The following is a 14,959-nucleotide window of genomic DNA, read 5'->3' on the forward strand; positions in this document are numbered from 1 at the left end:
TGCAGATGACATAAAGCTTTTGTCTTCCTGATGGCTTTTTTCATCTATTTCTCTGCCATATGTCTAATGAGAATCCTGCTGTGTTTATTAACCTGATCATCCTTCCTCACCTCAGGAGCTGCTGTTTGTTGCAGCAAGACCTAGAGAATAGCTGTTCTGAACATGTCAGCTGCAGTTCAGCTCCCTCTTGCCATTTGATGATTACCTTTATGATCAATGTCACTGTCACTGGTGTTGTTGAATTGTAATAATGTGGCAACAGCACTTGGTGACAGTATTTGTGACATGGATGTTTTTATGTCCTAAACTAGACTACTTGTTGCTCTTACTAATTTCAATTAAAAGCAATTACTTGTCCATGTCTGACATGGAAACCTGTTGCAGAACTTGAAGTGTGGTTTTCTAAGGAAGTAAGACTTATGCACATGTGTGCATGCATGTCTGTGTGAATACATGTTTGTATGTGATCTTTCTTGTTGCCCCTTGCCCCAGTATCCTTTGAATCCATTGCTGCCCAATTTAGCAGTAGAGATCTTAGCAGTACCAGTTTCTTACAAATCTCATGAAAATAGGCAGCCAGGATGAGGAGGAAGAACAACAATTAGCGCTCCAACTTTTGGAGAAGCTGCAACACAGAATCCAGCCATGAGCTGTGCAGCTGACGGAGAGTGGCCTACATTAACTCAGCTGCCCTTGAATTGAATCGCCTTTTCCCCTTCAGTGCTGGAATCCATTCATGCTACATACACAATATTCAAGACTCCTCTGCTTGTCTTCAGAGTTCAATAAATAAATAGTTGCCAAAATTTTCAACACTGGGAGCTTTCTGGTCACCATAGGAAAAAGTACAACTCCAGGAGGGCAAGGATTATTTGGATTTAGAGTTTTTCTTACCTGCATATTTCACAGACTAGTCCAGGTATTTTTTAAATGCAATTTCTTGAAATACATAAGGAGAAAATAAAATGCAAAGTAACAATGACTAAATAATGACTGGGCTTTTTTAGCTTCTGAGATACAAAATTGGTATCAGAATATATAAAATACTAAACTTCTTTTAAAAACCTAGCATCTCAATAAAGGTGTTTCTGTTGGAGAACTACATTTATTATTCTTTACTTTCAGCTAGAATATTTCACTTTCCCCCCATTTCAGATTCTTACTGTATTTTCGTGATGATGTTTTAGAAGGCGATTAGAAAATTGTGAGATACTAAACCACTAACAGGCAAAGAGACATAAGACACTTGTCATGTTTAAATCACCCTAGAGACAGCACAGGTTTTTAGATGCAACAAAAGCACAACCTACAGCAAGAAGCCAGACCCTGGGGTTTGTGTGACCTCCTCTGAACTGCCCCAGAGCGGTTGACGCTGAATTCACCCTGTGTGCCAACCCATCCCTGCAAGGTGACTGTTTGGAAACCACAAACAACACAACAAAGTACAGTAGCCTATGTCCTATTTTGCTTATTCCTTGCACAAATGAAAGCCCAAGAAAGGAGCTTCTGTCTATAACCAGGGCCAACAGCCATCAGATGCAAACTCAACACAGCAGTTCCTAAAAGAATTTTGAGATACAAAGATACCTCACTTCTAGTATCATTCCAGTCCATACTGTGCAATTTAATTGAGGCACCAATTTCAATAGCTATGACAATTTCTCGAATACTTAGACATAGGACTTTTAAGGATATATAGATCTGTAATACCTTACCACAAAAACTTGCAGTAGTATATGGGAACTGTGAAATATGGCACAGTACTATTTAAGTATATATCCACTGGAATAGTAAGTAATCTAAACATCTTTCATAAAGTGAAAGTCAGCAAATTAACCTTTTTATGGAAAAGAGCCTTTATTTCATCATGTAAATATATGAAACCAGGCTGTTTCCCATCTAGAAATTATTGTGGGAGAAGGGTTGTTTTTGGATAGCTTTGGAAGGCTTTGGGGAAGATTTGCCTTTGCTCAAATTAGAGAAGGCTATGTTTAGTCTTTGACTCGGAGAAGAATGTAAACATCTTGTAACTGAAGGAGAGAAATTAGGCAAAATTTGGTTGGATGTGTTAAAATATTGTTTTGTTATTTTAGCCTATTGTATGCCTTAATTACACACATGCCAGTAGAAAATAACCAATTAAGGTGTGACACATGTGCCTTCTGCTAGACTGTATAACATAATAAACGTCTTTGCCTGCTTACATCTTGTCCTGGAAGCTGTGCTCAGGGTGAATCAAACATATATAACACAACAAATGGTGACCCCTATGTGAAATTTTAATGTCTGGTAAATTTTGGAGTCATAGCAGCCGATCTGTTGCTTGGCAGTAGTTGTCAGTTCATAATTGCCAACTCTAAGTAACCTTACAATTCCTTTGTAGAGACTTACAGGAAGGGCACAGTAGGGCAGTTCTGGCCAGCACCACTACACTGATACTTCTAGCAGAGTGAAGGGATTCCTCTTTCACTGATGCCAAAGCTGAAGCTGCTCTAAACAGTCTTGTATATGACATGTAGTAGTAATGTTCACCCATGCAAGGGAGTAGGGTGATGTACTGGAATATCCATCTCCTCAGTATTCATTAGTTGCTGGTAATGTAAACAAGAGGACAGATTCCTCTGTACAGATGTTTCAGAGGATTTTTTCAAAGCAATTAATTTCCAAATGGAAATCAACAGAGCCAAGACACTATAATGAATGTAAAGGGATAGCTGAGCAGCAAGGATAAGGTAGCTCATCTTCACATGCAGTTGTTAATCAGGAACAAATCTAATAGTATCAGGCCAGTTATTCTGAGGCCACAGAAGACTGGTGAGAGAAGAAAAGTTTTCAGGATTTTGGGGAGAAATAATCCTTTTATGAAAAATAGATTCATCTCAGATATTCTTTAGTCAGTCAGACAGTATATAATCCATTTTGTTTCTTCCCTGTTCTAGTGCTGATGAAAGATTTGATGCTACGTTTCACACTAATGTTCTAGTCAATTCTTCAGGACATTGCCAATATCTGCCACCAGGTATTCTCTTTCCATGTCATGAATTTTGATAACTGAGGCTGCTTATATATGGTGTGATTTCAAATTGTCTCAATACTTTATGTAAGTAGCATAATCTGATGACAGATTTGAGCCTAGATTGTTTATGAATTATGTGGTTCACACTTTTGCATGAAAACTACCATACAAGGTACATTATTTTTTGCATTTATGCAAATTCTTCTGTCATAATACACTATTTCAAAAGTGTAAAATAAGATAAAAAAGAAAAGCTCTTAACATAAAAATATATTGTTACAGGCACAGTAATGCCTCTTAATAAAAAATATTTCATTAATTTAGCTATTTCTTCCATTAATATGTTAATTTTTCAAGTTACTTAGTAACATCTTGAACATATCCTCTCTTTCAAATGAATCACTGGATGCTTTATCAAACCAATTTTTAGTCTGGAAAGAAAGTATTTGAATAAATCAAATATTTATTTGATATAAGAAATAACCACTGACTCAGGATGTACAGCAGTGGAGCACTGTTTCTGCTCCCAAATTCAATTAGCATAATTCTTAGAATTAACTCTTCCTAGAATCTGAATTTTAGAAACTACTGTAATAGAGCCATGTGCTTTCCAGACAAATTAGCTTTTCCATCTAATACCCCCAGAGGATTTCAGGAGTTTGCCTGGGTTTTTTAAGACACTGCATTTGGTGAGGTTTTTTCAATTCAATTCCAAAAGCTGCTAAATGACAGGGCCTGTCAAGATGCTACCTTTCCTGAATAAATCAAGAGCATGTAAATCTAATAAGAGATTACACAACCTTTCAGGATTTCTTATTTTATTCAGTACAAGAAATGAAAGAAAGAAAATGCATATTCAGCTTCATTTCTTTCTGGAATGCAGTATTCTAGAAAGATGAACTCTTTTCTACATATTCTGCCACTATATGCCCAAATGGAGAAACAGTTAAAAAAAGAGTTTATATCATCAATACATTAATGAGGCCATTCTCTCCCTTTTCTGTGATGGACTTTTGCTATTTGTATGTCAAGACACAGCTCAAGTTAAATGTGCTTCACAAGTAAAAGAGGGCAAAACGTAGAACAAGGTCTGCTAAAGAAACATGAAATACTTGTGGTATATGAAATCATGTGGAAAAGCAATTAAATTAAGAGTTCTTGTTTCAAATCCAATCTAGGCATATTTAAAAGCTCCTGCTACATTGATGTGCGCTGGTTTCCATTTGATGTTCAGAAGTGTAACCTGAAGTTTGGATCCTGGACTTACGGAGGCTGGTCCTTGGACTTACAGATGCAAGAAGCAGATATATCTGGCTATATTTCAAATGGAGAGTGGGATCTAGTAGGCAAGCTGCTGATTTCTTATTTACACGGTGAACTTGCAGCCACTGAAATGGATGAAATAATGACTGGGACATGAAGACAGAAATTAAATTAATAAATTATGTTTGAAACTCTAAGAACAGTTGTGAGAAAAAAAATCAACATAAAAAGTCAATGACAAAATTGCTGCTCCAATTCACTAAGTATTTTTGTTTGATTTTATCATCTGTTAAAAATGACTTAAAAGGGAATTAAGCTTAAAGAAGTAAAGCTATATATATCCTTTTAATAAATATTCTCTACATAATATACAGATTATTCACATTAATTTCTGGTTTTCTTCATCTTCCCTCCTACACAGGAGTTCCTGGGAAGAGAACTGAGAGCTTTTATGAATGTTGCAAAGAACCCTACCCAGATGTAACATTCACAGTAACTATGAGACGTAGGACTCTCTATTATGGTCTCAATCTTCTTATTCCTTGTGTACTGATATCGTCACTTGCTTTGTTAGTTTTTCTGCTTCCAGCAGACTCAGGAGAAAAGATCTCACTAGGTAAATCCCTAATGGGGTATTGCAAATATGACCAAAATTAAAGAAGTTGTCCTTTTAAATGGTTTTTACATAGGTCTAGTATGCAAGTAAGAATTGCTTATGTGCCCTATTTGTGACTCATGAGCTATTTTTACCTTTTAAATGCTGAAGCTGTGTGATGTTTAACCCTTGTGCTCACCTTAGCATACACTGAAGTTGTGAAATGGAGAAATTAAGCCACCCAAGCAGAAGCATGACAATTCCTGACTAACCTTCCTTAAGAAACAGGATTTCATTCTTTTACATTTATTTGCTGAAAAAAAATCTCTACTTTTACTGAGTAAAGCTTACATTTACATATAAGCATTTGTACACTTCAAAATGGAATTCTTCTTAATATTTCTTTTTAATAGTGAGTTGTATTAAAAGCCTAAGGTGTCTCCTCAAAAAGATTGATTCTAACTGCTCCTATTCTAATTTTTATAGGAAACTTTAATTAAAGTATTGATTTGTGAAACAAATCTGACAACTTTAAGTACTTGATCCTTAAGATGGGAATTGACTATGTAAGGAAACTTTTTTACCTGATACAAAACTGCAAATATGCTGGCTTCCACTCAGTGAACATAGCTGTCACAAACTAAAACCAAAACTGACTTTCTTCAGAATGTGGGTTAATTGAATAGTAGCCTCCCAAATCAAGAAGACTTTGCTGATATTTTAGGATTAATTCTTTGATGCTAAATTTTTTTCCACCTGACAATGACTACTTACTGTTTAAGACTGGTCCCAAGAAGAGAGTTTTAAGCCTTGTTCCAGGAAGAAGGGAACTCATCACTGAGCAACATAAATCAAAATCCTAAACCAAACAGTCAAGACTGCTTGGACATAGCCACATGCAGAACCCTGCAGCTATTATCAAAAGATATCAAAGTCTGCCTAAGACAACAAATCTGGTTTTCAGAAGTACTATGCATTACACCACTTGTAGATTCCACGCCAATTAATCAAAGTGTCATATGCTCAAATACTCTAAGTCAGATTGTGTTTCTAAAGCAAACAAGCAGGGAGAATTATTTTGATTCACATTAGCTAATTAACAAATGGTGATAAAAGCAGTTACAAGGATCTAAAAATATATGTCAGTGCAAGCATTGGTATTACCTTGGCAGTACTGCTGATCATAACTTGAAGCAGTACAGGAACAGAGTACGACTAATGCACTGGTGCAAGGGTCACACTGGGAATACATCTTGCAAAGATCAGTCCAGATTGATTTTCTCCTTCTTACTGCCTTGTAATTACGAGCTACTGAACTGATTTCATACTTCACGTTTCTCTTTCAGGTATAACAGTTTTATTGTCTCTCACTGTCTTCATGTTACTTGTGGCTGAAATTATGCCAGCAACATCTGATTCTGTGCCCTTAATTGGTAAGCTAACTGTAACTTTTATTCACTTTTAAACAAATGAAGTGCAGTGACTGCATGAAAGGTAGCAGTAGGGGAAGTTAGCACCTGTACAATGGCCTACTATGATTGAATCAGAAAGATGTTGCCAATCAATGAGAGGCTCTGATGGGCGTGACCCCCTAAATAATTTCCATGCTCTCTGCTCTGAACAAAACACAGAAGCTATGTGTATTTTGGAGTTGGTTTTCAGTGGGAGAAGTTGTGGTGGTTTGAACACAATTGGGCAGACATTAGGAATACAAAGCTAAATATGATTAAATCTTCCCATTGAAATTGCTCAACAGAAAGACAGACTTTTCAAAAGGAATACTAGCCAGTGTCTACAATACTAGAGAAAGAAAATTAGAGGACATATTTTTTCAAGTGTGCTTAGAAAAGGCTGGTTCTGAGTTTCACAAAGGCAATTACTAAAGGCTGGCTATGAATAGAATAGAGTAGAGTAGAGTAGAGTAGAGTAGAGTAGAGTAGAGTAGAGTAGAGTAGAGTAGAGTAGAGTAGAGTAGAGTAGAGTAGAATAGAATAGAACCGAACCAAAACAGGTTGGAAAAGATCATCAAGTACAATCCATCACCCAACACTATCTAATCAATTAAACCATGGCGCCAAGTGCCTCATCCAGTCTCTTCCTACACACCTCCAGTCATGGTGACTCCACTGCCTTCCTGAGTAGCCCATTCCAATGGCCAATCACTCTTGCTGTTAAGAAATTCTTCCTAACATCCAGCCTAAACCTCCCCTGGTGCATCTTGAGACTGTGTCCTCTTGTTGTGGTTGCCTGGGAGAAGAGACCAACCCCCACCTGGCTACAACCTCCACTCTTTCTGCTTTTGAGAACTTTTTCACAAGTACCTGAAGCAGCATATGTATCATTACACTGGAAAAAGGACATAATTCTAACTATGCATGCATATAAACACCCCTTACAATAGCTACAAGGCAGTATCAGCCAAAGTATATTTGTGTAATTATCTGTTTATTTTGCAGCTCAATATTTTGCCAGCACTATGATTATTGTTGGTCTTTCTGTTGTTGTCACCGTTATTGTTCTACAATACCATCATCATGATCCAGATGGGGGGAAAATGCCTAAATGGGTAAGGTTTGATTTTCATTCATTATCCATTGCATCCGGATGAGGAATGGAATAGGGTAGCTAGTGATCCATGTTTAGTTCTTACTCTTAGAAACACATAAATCCTTTCTAAACATTTGGTTTTGAAAAATTATTTCATCATAAATGAGATACCCAGATAAATTTTGTGAGATTGGCTTCTTAAAGAGTGTGTGTGAGCAAGAGAGAAAGAATATACCTGAACTTGCTTCTGTATTCAGAATCTCCTTCATGAGAGCTGGAAAAACTCAGGATTTTGCTAAAAATTCGATATATAAATGAAGGTGATGTTCAAATAAGCTGCAGATGTAAAAAGTGAAACAGGCAGAAAGAAGAGTAAGGTGCTGATGGAGAATACATCAAATACACTACCCTCAAGGTGGAACTGTGCAGCTGCCTACATATTTAGCTGCTGTGCATACAGAAACATCAACAGCCTAAAATGTTTTTAAACATGGCTGTTAAAGCAGAAGTGAAACTTGCTCTTAAAATCCTCATCTTTACATCTCTAGTCAAGAAGAGCTGTAAAGTGTGGGGGGGAAAAAGTAAGAGTATTTTTATAAGCATGTAAGATTTTCTTTATAATGTACTTCTAAGAATGGCTATTTTTACAGAGAATGTTACACTGACATTACACTAAATATTGAGAAACATCATCAGCTAGCTCTGCCCTCTTCTGAACTTCACTCAGCTAATGGCAGAAACAGGTATTACTGAAGATGGGAAGACCTCTCTCTGTTTCTTCTCTCTAGAACAATGATTTATTACTATCCTTACTAGCCAAAAAGAATGTGCATACAGCAGTGCCTCATGGGCAAGAGATAATGAGATATTTCCTGGCCTTTTCTGGGGTAGTGACTTTAAAATGAATTTCAGTGAAGAGGAAAAAAAAACAAACAACAAACCAAAAAAATAAATAATTATCTTTAGAGCATTTTTTATGATCTAAAGGGGACATAAAACAGAATACTTGAGGTTGAGAAGTGAGCTTTAGTGCTGAGAAGTTGAAGTCCATTAAATGTTACTTGGGTAACAATGGCTTTTGGATCAGGCACTCATTTCCTAGTGAGGCCTGATAGTGTAAATAGAGTCTGTCTCTGGTTGGGATGTTTGCCTGGATATAATATCTACTTTGAGTGGCAATCCAGAGTCAGAGTAAATGGACCAAATCTAACATTAATTACAGTGTAAGAGTTACATATTGTATGACACAATAATAATTTATTAGTGCTCTGGAAAGAAACACTGGAATGAGCTCTTAAAATGTGATTGAAAAAAATTGCAGAAGCTTGTATCCGAATGGAACAGTCTCTGGCTTGCCTGTGCTTTCTTCAAGGCTGCATTAATGCAATGGGGAAAACAATAAAATTATATACCCTGATTAAATTTGCTAAGTATTTTCAAAACCAAAGTAATTTTTACATCTGGATTTTTGTTGGGTTTTTTTTTTTTTTTTAATCTGCAATCATCTATTGTGAAAGCAATGCAAGGACGTTGTAAAGCTTGGTGGTACAGTCCAGTCTAGCATCTGTTTTAGCAGCTTCCTCCAAACAGTAACATCATATGAAGTTAAGATAAGAGCACAAGTATGAATGAAAGAATTGTAATTTACTGACTACAATCTAAAGCAGCACTATTAAGACTATTAAGTAACTCTTCTTGGGTAAGTGGTTATATTTTAATTCATTGTTTCTAGCAAAAGTGAAAAAAGCTGCCATATGTTCACGTGTAAGGAAAAATAAATCCTACAGACACCTTCACCAGAGTGGGGGGACAGACTCCCAAAAGTGTTAGTCAGCCTGAGGCAATCAATAGCACTTCTAGAATAAGCAAGCACCTCAATAACTGGCAAATTGATCAGCTGCAAATCTCTAGCACCATTTTCTGTAAGTCCTGTGCAGACTAAAGAAAGACCATGCACCAGACGGTCACCAAGACTGCAAAAATACCAAAAAGTGTCCAAAAACAGTGGCTTTGAAGATATGATTATTCTAAACAATTTTCTTTCAGACAAGAATCATCCTTCTAAACTGGTGTGCTTGGTTTCTGAGGATGAAAAGACCAGGGGAAGATAAGGTGCGTCCTGCCTGTCAACATAAACAGCGGCGATGTAGCCTATCAAGTATGGACATGAACACTGTGAGTGGACAGCAATCCAGTAATGGGAATATGCTATACATTGGGTTTAGGGGTCTGGAAGGGGTCCACTGCACACCTACCACTGATTCAGGGGTGATCTGTGGAAGAATGACCTGCTCGCCAACAGATGAAGAAAACCTGCTGCACAGCGGTCACCCCTCTGAAGGTGACCCAGATTTGGCTAAGATCCTGGAAGAGGTGAGGTACATCGCAAACCGATTCAGAGACCAGGATGAAGAAGAAGCCATTTGCAATGAATGGAAATTTGCAGCTTCTGTAGTGGATCGGCTCTGCTTGATGGCCTTTTCAGTCTTCACAATCATTTGTACCATTGGTATTTTAATGTCAGCTCCAAACTTTGTAGAAGCTGTGTCTAAAGATTTTGCTTAACTTCTAACTACAATTCTCGGAAGTATGATATGTAGCAAATAAGAGTGTGTTTTACGTTTGGTCACTTGTTTTTAATGAGTATAGTGCTTCTCATTGTTTGCTTTCTTTTGCCCCACTCTCTGGTTCTGAGCTCTTTTTGGAAGAGCAGCACCATTTCAGAAGAAAAGCCAAGGATTTTGCCCTGAGCTGCTTGTGTGCAGCTCCTCTGAGCACTTCTCTGTGGGAGATGTAAAGTGACTGCAAGTCCCTTCAGAATGGCAGGGTATTGCATCACCATCTCCTACACATTTTTGAACTACTACTAAATAACAGCTAGGCAATGCCAGGAATGTCACTTTTTCCAGACTTTGTTATAAAGATAGAGGGCAGCTCATTTTAACTGTTTGAATAAGTGATCATAAACGTGTTTGTAAGAGGATTAAATCCAAATAGATGGAAGCTCAACCAGCAGAAAAGGGAGAAACAGTGTGCTTTTCAGTTACTGCTTCTTACTGAGCTGTGGTGTGTAGCTCTCCAGCTCATTCATAACCAGTCAGGTCTTTAACTCCTTCCATGCATTTACGTAGAGCATGTGCAGCTTTGTAGGATTCTGAACTTGCTGAGGTACTAGAAACCTGAGAGTTAAGATGATACATTGCATAACTTGTCCTTCTGTGTCTTTCTGGATTTGACCTAGAAGTTTGGCCTGAATTCCTAAACAGGCTTCACAGTAATTTTTGCAGTGTTTACTATTCTTCCTTCTTCCTAGAAAGACATTCTTTCAACTGGTGACCTTTTAAACTATCAAGAAGAAAGTGAAAGATTTATGATGTCTTTCTCCTCACTTGTTAAAAAAAAAACAAACCACACACTTGTCTCTTTATTGTTAACCAGAGTCCAGTGTGGAAAAAGTCACTCACTGTCTTGTACAAGCTTAAGCATAAATGAAGAATCTCAAGCAAAAAGAAGCCATTAAATCCTGAGATCAAGGTTTTAATTTAAAAATTAAATTTTTGATCTGTTGTATGCTAAGGGTTTTATAGACCTCCTTTTGTTGAGTCATCATAACACATCTTTACAAGAAAACTTTCATGCTCAGTTTATCATTCAAAGAGCACTAATGAATAATAAAACTCCTGTGGGTCTGTCCTACTATAAACTGTATAAATATATATTTATATATACACACTGAATATATGCCCAAGGAAAGGTTATGATTTAAATACAGATTGTTGTAAGTCTAGACAGACATCTGCAAAGGCAAAGCTTCAGTTCATCACTTTATGTTACTTGTGATTCTGAAACTCTCCCATCAAAAAATGCTTAGTTTTATGTGACTTCAATATCTGAATGAAACCAGCTGAGCTGAGAATACCAGTCCTTGAAACTCTGTGTGTACAAACCAGCTGAGAATTAGTCTTATGCTGATACACCAGTATTCCGGACCAGTGATATAAGTGATAAAAGATGTGGGGATTACTTTAGCACTGACTGCTTTCTTGATCCTACAGAATCCCAACATTTTGGATGAGGCCTTCAGAGACAAAAATAGAGGCCTGTTGTTATGTCTCTTTTACTGTAAAATAAACTCAACTCCTCAATTTATCTCTTAAACTGGCTAAAAATAAAGTGAATTGAATTCTTATTCTCCCTAGGTAAGAATTTCCTTCTCAGAATCCACTACCCTGAAAGCAAGAGAATCAAATGGCATGTAAGCCAAGCCCAGAGTCACCTAAATGAACACCTTGCTCAAGCACCTTCATGCCAGAGAAAAGGGCAGGAGGCATGAAAGGCAGACAGAATATTTCTCATAGTTCATGAATTCTGTCTTCCCAAGGATTAATTCAGAATTTCACCCTGGGAAGACATGAGTAAAGTATTCAGATTCTTCTTAAAAAACTCATCTTGAAAGCATGTCTCAGAGTTATCTGTGAAGGAAGTTACATTTTCAGGAACAATTATTAAGGATTACCCATGCACTAATTCCTGCAAATAGGTTCCAGTTTGTAGTTTGGATATGAATAGAAAACTCTGAGTTCAAAATCCAAACTGTGATTTTTTTCATTTGTGAGTAACATCATGTGGCATGTGCTGCTCTTCTGAGTAATGTTTCTAGAGTAGGCTTTCTGATGAGAATGTTGATTTGCATTGATATTTTTGCCTTCTGCAAATATCCCCAAGTGGCTACACAGAGTGTTCCATTTAGTCTTTGTAAAGTTTTAGGGTCCTCTTGGGAGAAGAATTTTTCAAGAAAAAAAAAAAACAAGGCTTTTGGGGACAACCTTGTACAATGTGATACAACTATTGCAATCATAATACATGGCACATGTAATACAGGAAGCATGAGAGTATGCCTCTTTCAACCAGAAATCCATATTCAGTATCAACTCTCTAAATACAGGAGCTCTCTAAACAAGGATAGAGAAAACAATTTATAATTTGACAATAAACTTCATCAATGACAGACAACTACACCTCAAAACTGGAGACTGGTATTTGGTATATAGTGAAGTCCTGCCAAAGTCTGTAATTCTGTCACAGTTTGCAATACTGTCAGTGAATACCAGGTGTTAGATAAAGTAGCTGTAAGACACCAGCAACATGCCTACACTACTGCCTTTATTGTTGATTGGATTCATGAAAATGCACTGAGAGGACAAGTGAATCCTACTGTTAACACAACCTGTAAACATTTGGTAATATAAATTTTAAATACAACAGTGGCAACTTCTCAGTTATGTTATTCTGCATCCATGAGTTAAATTTTCTATAGCTGAGCTGAGCAAAATTGCTGTTTCTTGTCAAATGGTGTGTGTCAAATATATTTGTATATGCGCTAAACAGTATTTTGATCTAAATGCTGTGAGAAAGTATTTATTTACAATTCTAGGCTTAAAGATGGAAATCAAATACTGTAGAGAGTATGTGTATATAATATTAAAGACTATATATATTGATGGTAAGGATCTGTTATAATCTTAAGAGTCTAGAGAAAGGATAAGCAAGTGGTTCACCACATCTAAGCTATGGCTTATCTGACAAATTCAAAAGCTCACTCTAGAGCTCAGCTGTCATGTACAATACTATGTGTGAACAATGTATATTACTTTTTCTGGTTTTATATTGAATTGTATTGAATATTGAAAAGACTTTTTAATATTTGAAAAAAAAAAATATTTAAGTGTTAATGCCAAAAAAAAAAAAAAGTTCCAAACATTAAATTTTAAAAGGTTAGTTTTAAATACAGATAAATTATTTAAACCGTATTTAAAATACTAAATTATTTTATATAGGAATTCATAATACTATGTAAGAATTTTTTTAAAGGTTTCTTTAAATTCTCTTTACATTCTCTCTAGCTGCAGCATGTAATCTCAATTCACCTGTGGCAATTCAACTTTTCACCTCCTTTTAGAAGAAAAGATGGTAAACCAAAGTCTCAGATTTTCTTTCCATTTGTTATACTATTTTTTACATTAAGAAATTGCATAAAGGGCATTAGAAAGAGATGTTACATCCATCAGGTAATGACTGTCATATAAGTAATCCAATACCTTTTCAGTCCAGTACAAATAAAAGATTTAGATCAAGACACTCTTGATTCCTTCTCATTTTGCTAAGATGGAAACAAACTCAAGCAGTAGAAAACATGAACGGCCATAAAAGAAAGAGAAATGCCTTTGGGTATATCAATCTTGGATGACAGAGGTCTTTGATAATTACAAATATATTCATATCCTCCTAGTAAACCAGTCCCACACTGAACATATTACTTCAGTCTTACAAAAGTTGTCAATGTTAGCATTGAAATACAAATGTTTTGAACTGGCTTTAATGCCAGTATTCATTTACTTCTTGAAGTTTAACACATAAGAGAGAAACAAGAGAAAAACCAAATCCATGCAAGCTGAATAAACTGTTTGGTTTGCTAGCTGAAAATTTTGTTTGTTGGCTACTGATGAAAAAGTATCTAATCAGCAGAATATCCCCTAAAGTGTAGTTTTCTAGAGATAGATGAGCTGTACTGCCTACATGCTGAAACAGTATCATACCTTTGCAACATCTGATGAGCATGTGCCAGTAGTAAAAATCAAAGGTTGCTGAACTTAAGGCTTAATTTTGTTGTTGCTTCCACAAGCTTGTAAGGAGCTGCTGAAGAAGACTAATTTGGACAAGGTTAACGCACCAAGTCATACAAGCACGTAGTGGTTTCTGAATCCATACTGTCTTTAGATAACAGCTGCCACAATTCACAATATCAGATATTCAGGTGAGGCTCATGTTGATCCTATTCGCTCTGCCAAGCCAGCATGCCTGCCCTCTCCTCTGGAGTGCCAAAAAGCAGCACATACTATGTCAGACTTACTGTTATACTTCAACAGGGTCATACAGGTTTAGCTCAGGACACACAACGCAGTTGCCTGGCACTGTGTATAAAGCTGCCATCACACCTTCTCCACCCCTGAAATACCTGTGAATGGGAATTAAAATCAGAGTGTTGTATGTTACCACTCTCTGGCATGAAGTGAATGGTCAATGCTGTGGTTTAGGAGTTTATACATGAAGAGATGCAATATCATGGCCCTGTGGGTGGCAATGTCTTTCAGAGTACTGGGTCTTGGGGCTAAGGAGACTATCAGTATCAGCCATTGTGGTGAAGGCACATTATGCCCAGAATTATGCCCACAGATACTGAAACTTGTCCCAGCATGTGCAGACACATCCCCCTCCTTTCCTGAGGGGAACAAAGGCCAAGGATTTAGTCAGGCGGCATAAACAACTGCATGCACCTATCGCATGGGATGGTCATGCTACTACCAAGTATGAGCATAATTCTAGCTTCACTCTTTCTAGAGGCTAAAGCTGGTTGTTTAAGAGAGTGCCCACTGGCCAAATCCAGCCTCGAGAAACTTTAAAGTATTATCCCAACTTGTAAACAAGTAGCCCTTTCTCTTTGTCCTCTTTCTCTTTGCTTGAGCTAACAAGCTCTCTGC

At 36.9% G+C, this 14,959-nt stretch overlaps 1 protein-coding gene across 1 annotated transcript in view; it reads left to right on the forward strand.

Moving 5' to 3' along the window:
* CHRNA7 (cholinergic receptor nicotinic alpha 7 subunit) overlaps positions 1-13,835 on the forward strand; it is a 48,023-nt gene extending 34,188 nt beyond the window's left edge. Inside the window, exons 5-10 of the mRNA XM_068143955.1 lie at positions 2,940-3,019; positions 4,195-4,362; positions 4,701-4,895; positions 6,221-6,307; positions 7,331-7,440; positions 9,468-13,835. Coding sequence (XP_068000056.1) covers positions 2,940-3,019; positions 4,195-4,362; positions 4,701-4,895; positions 6,221-6,307; positions 7,331-7,440; positions 9,468-9,986 — 1,159 coding nt within the window. The 3' untranslated portion in view covers positions 9,987-13,835. The remainder of the gene's footprint in view (positions 1-2,939; positions 3,020-4,194; positions 4,363-4,700; positions 4,896-6,220; positions 6,308-7,330; positions 7,441-9,467) is intronic.
* The last annotated feature ends 1,124 nt before the right edge of the window (positions 13,836-14,959 follow it).

This window comes from Melanerpes formicivorus, unplaced genomic scaffold (genome assembly GCF_026170545.1).
Source record: "Melanerpes formicivorus ecotype bairdi unplaced genomic scaffold, bMelFor1.0.p_v2 SCAF_10, whole genome shotgun sequence".
Taxonomy (NCBI): Eukaryota; Metazoa; Chordata; class Aves; order Piciformes; family Picidae; genus Melanerpes; species Melanerpes formicivorus.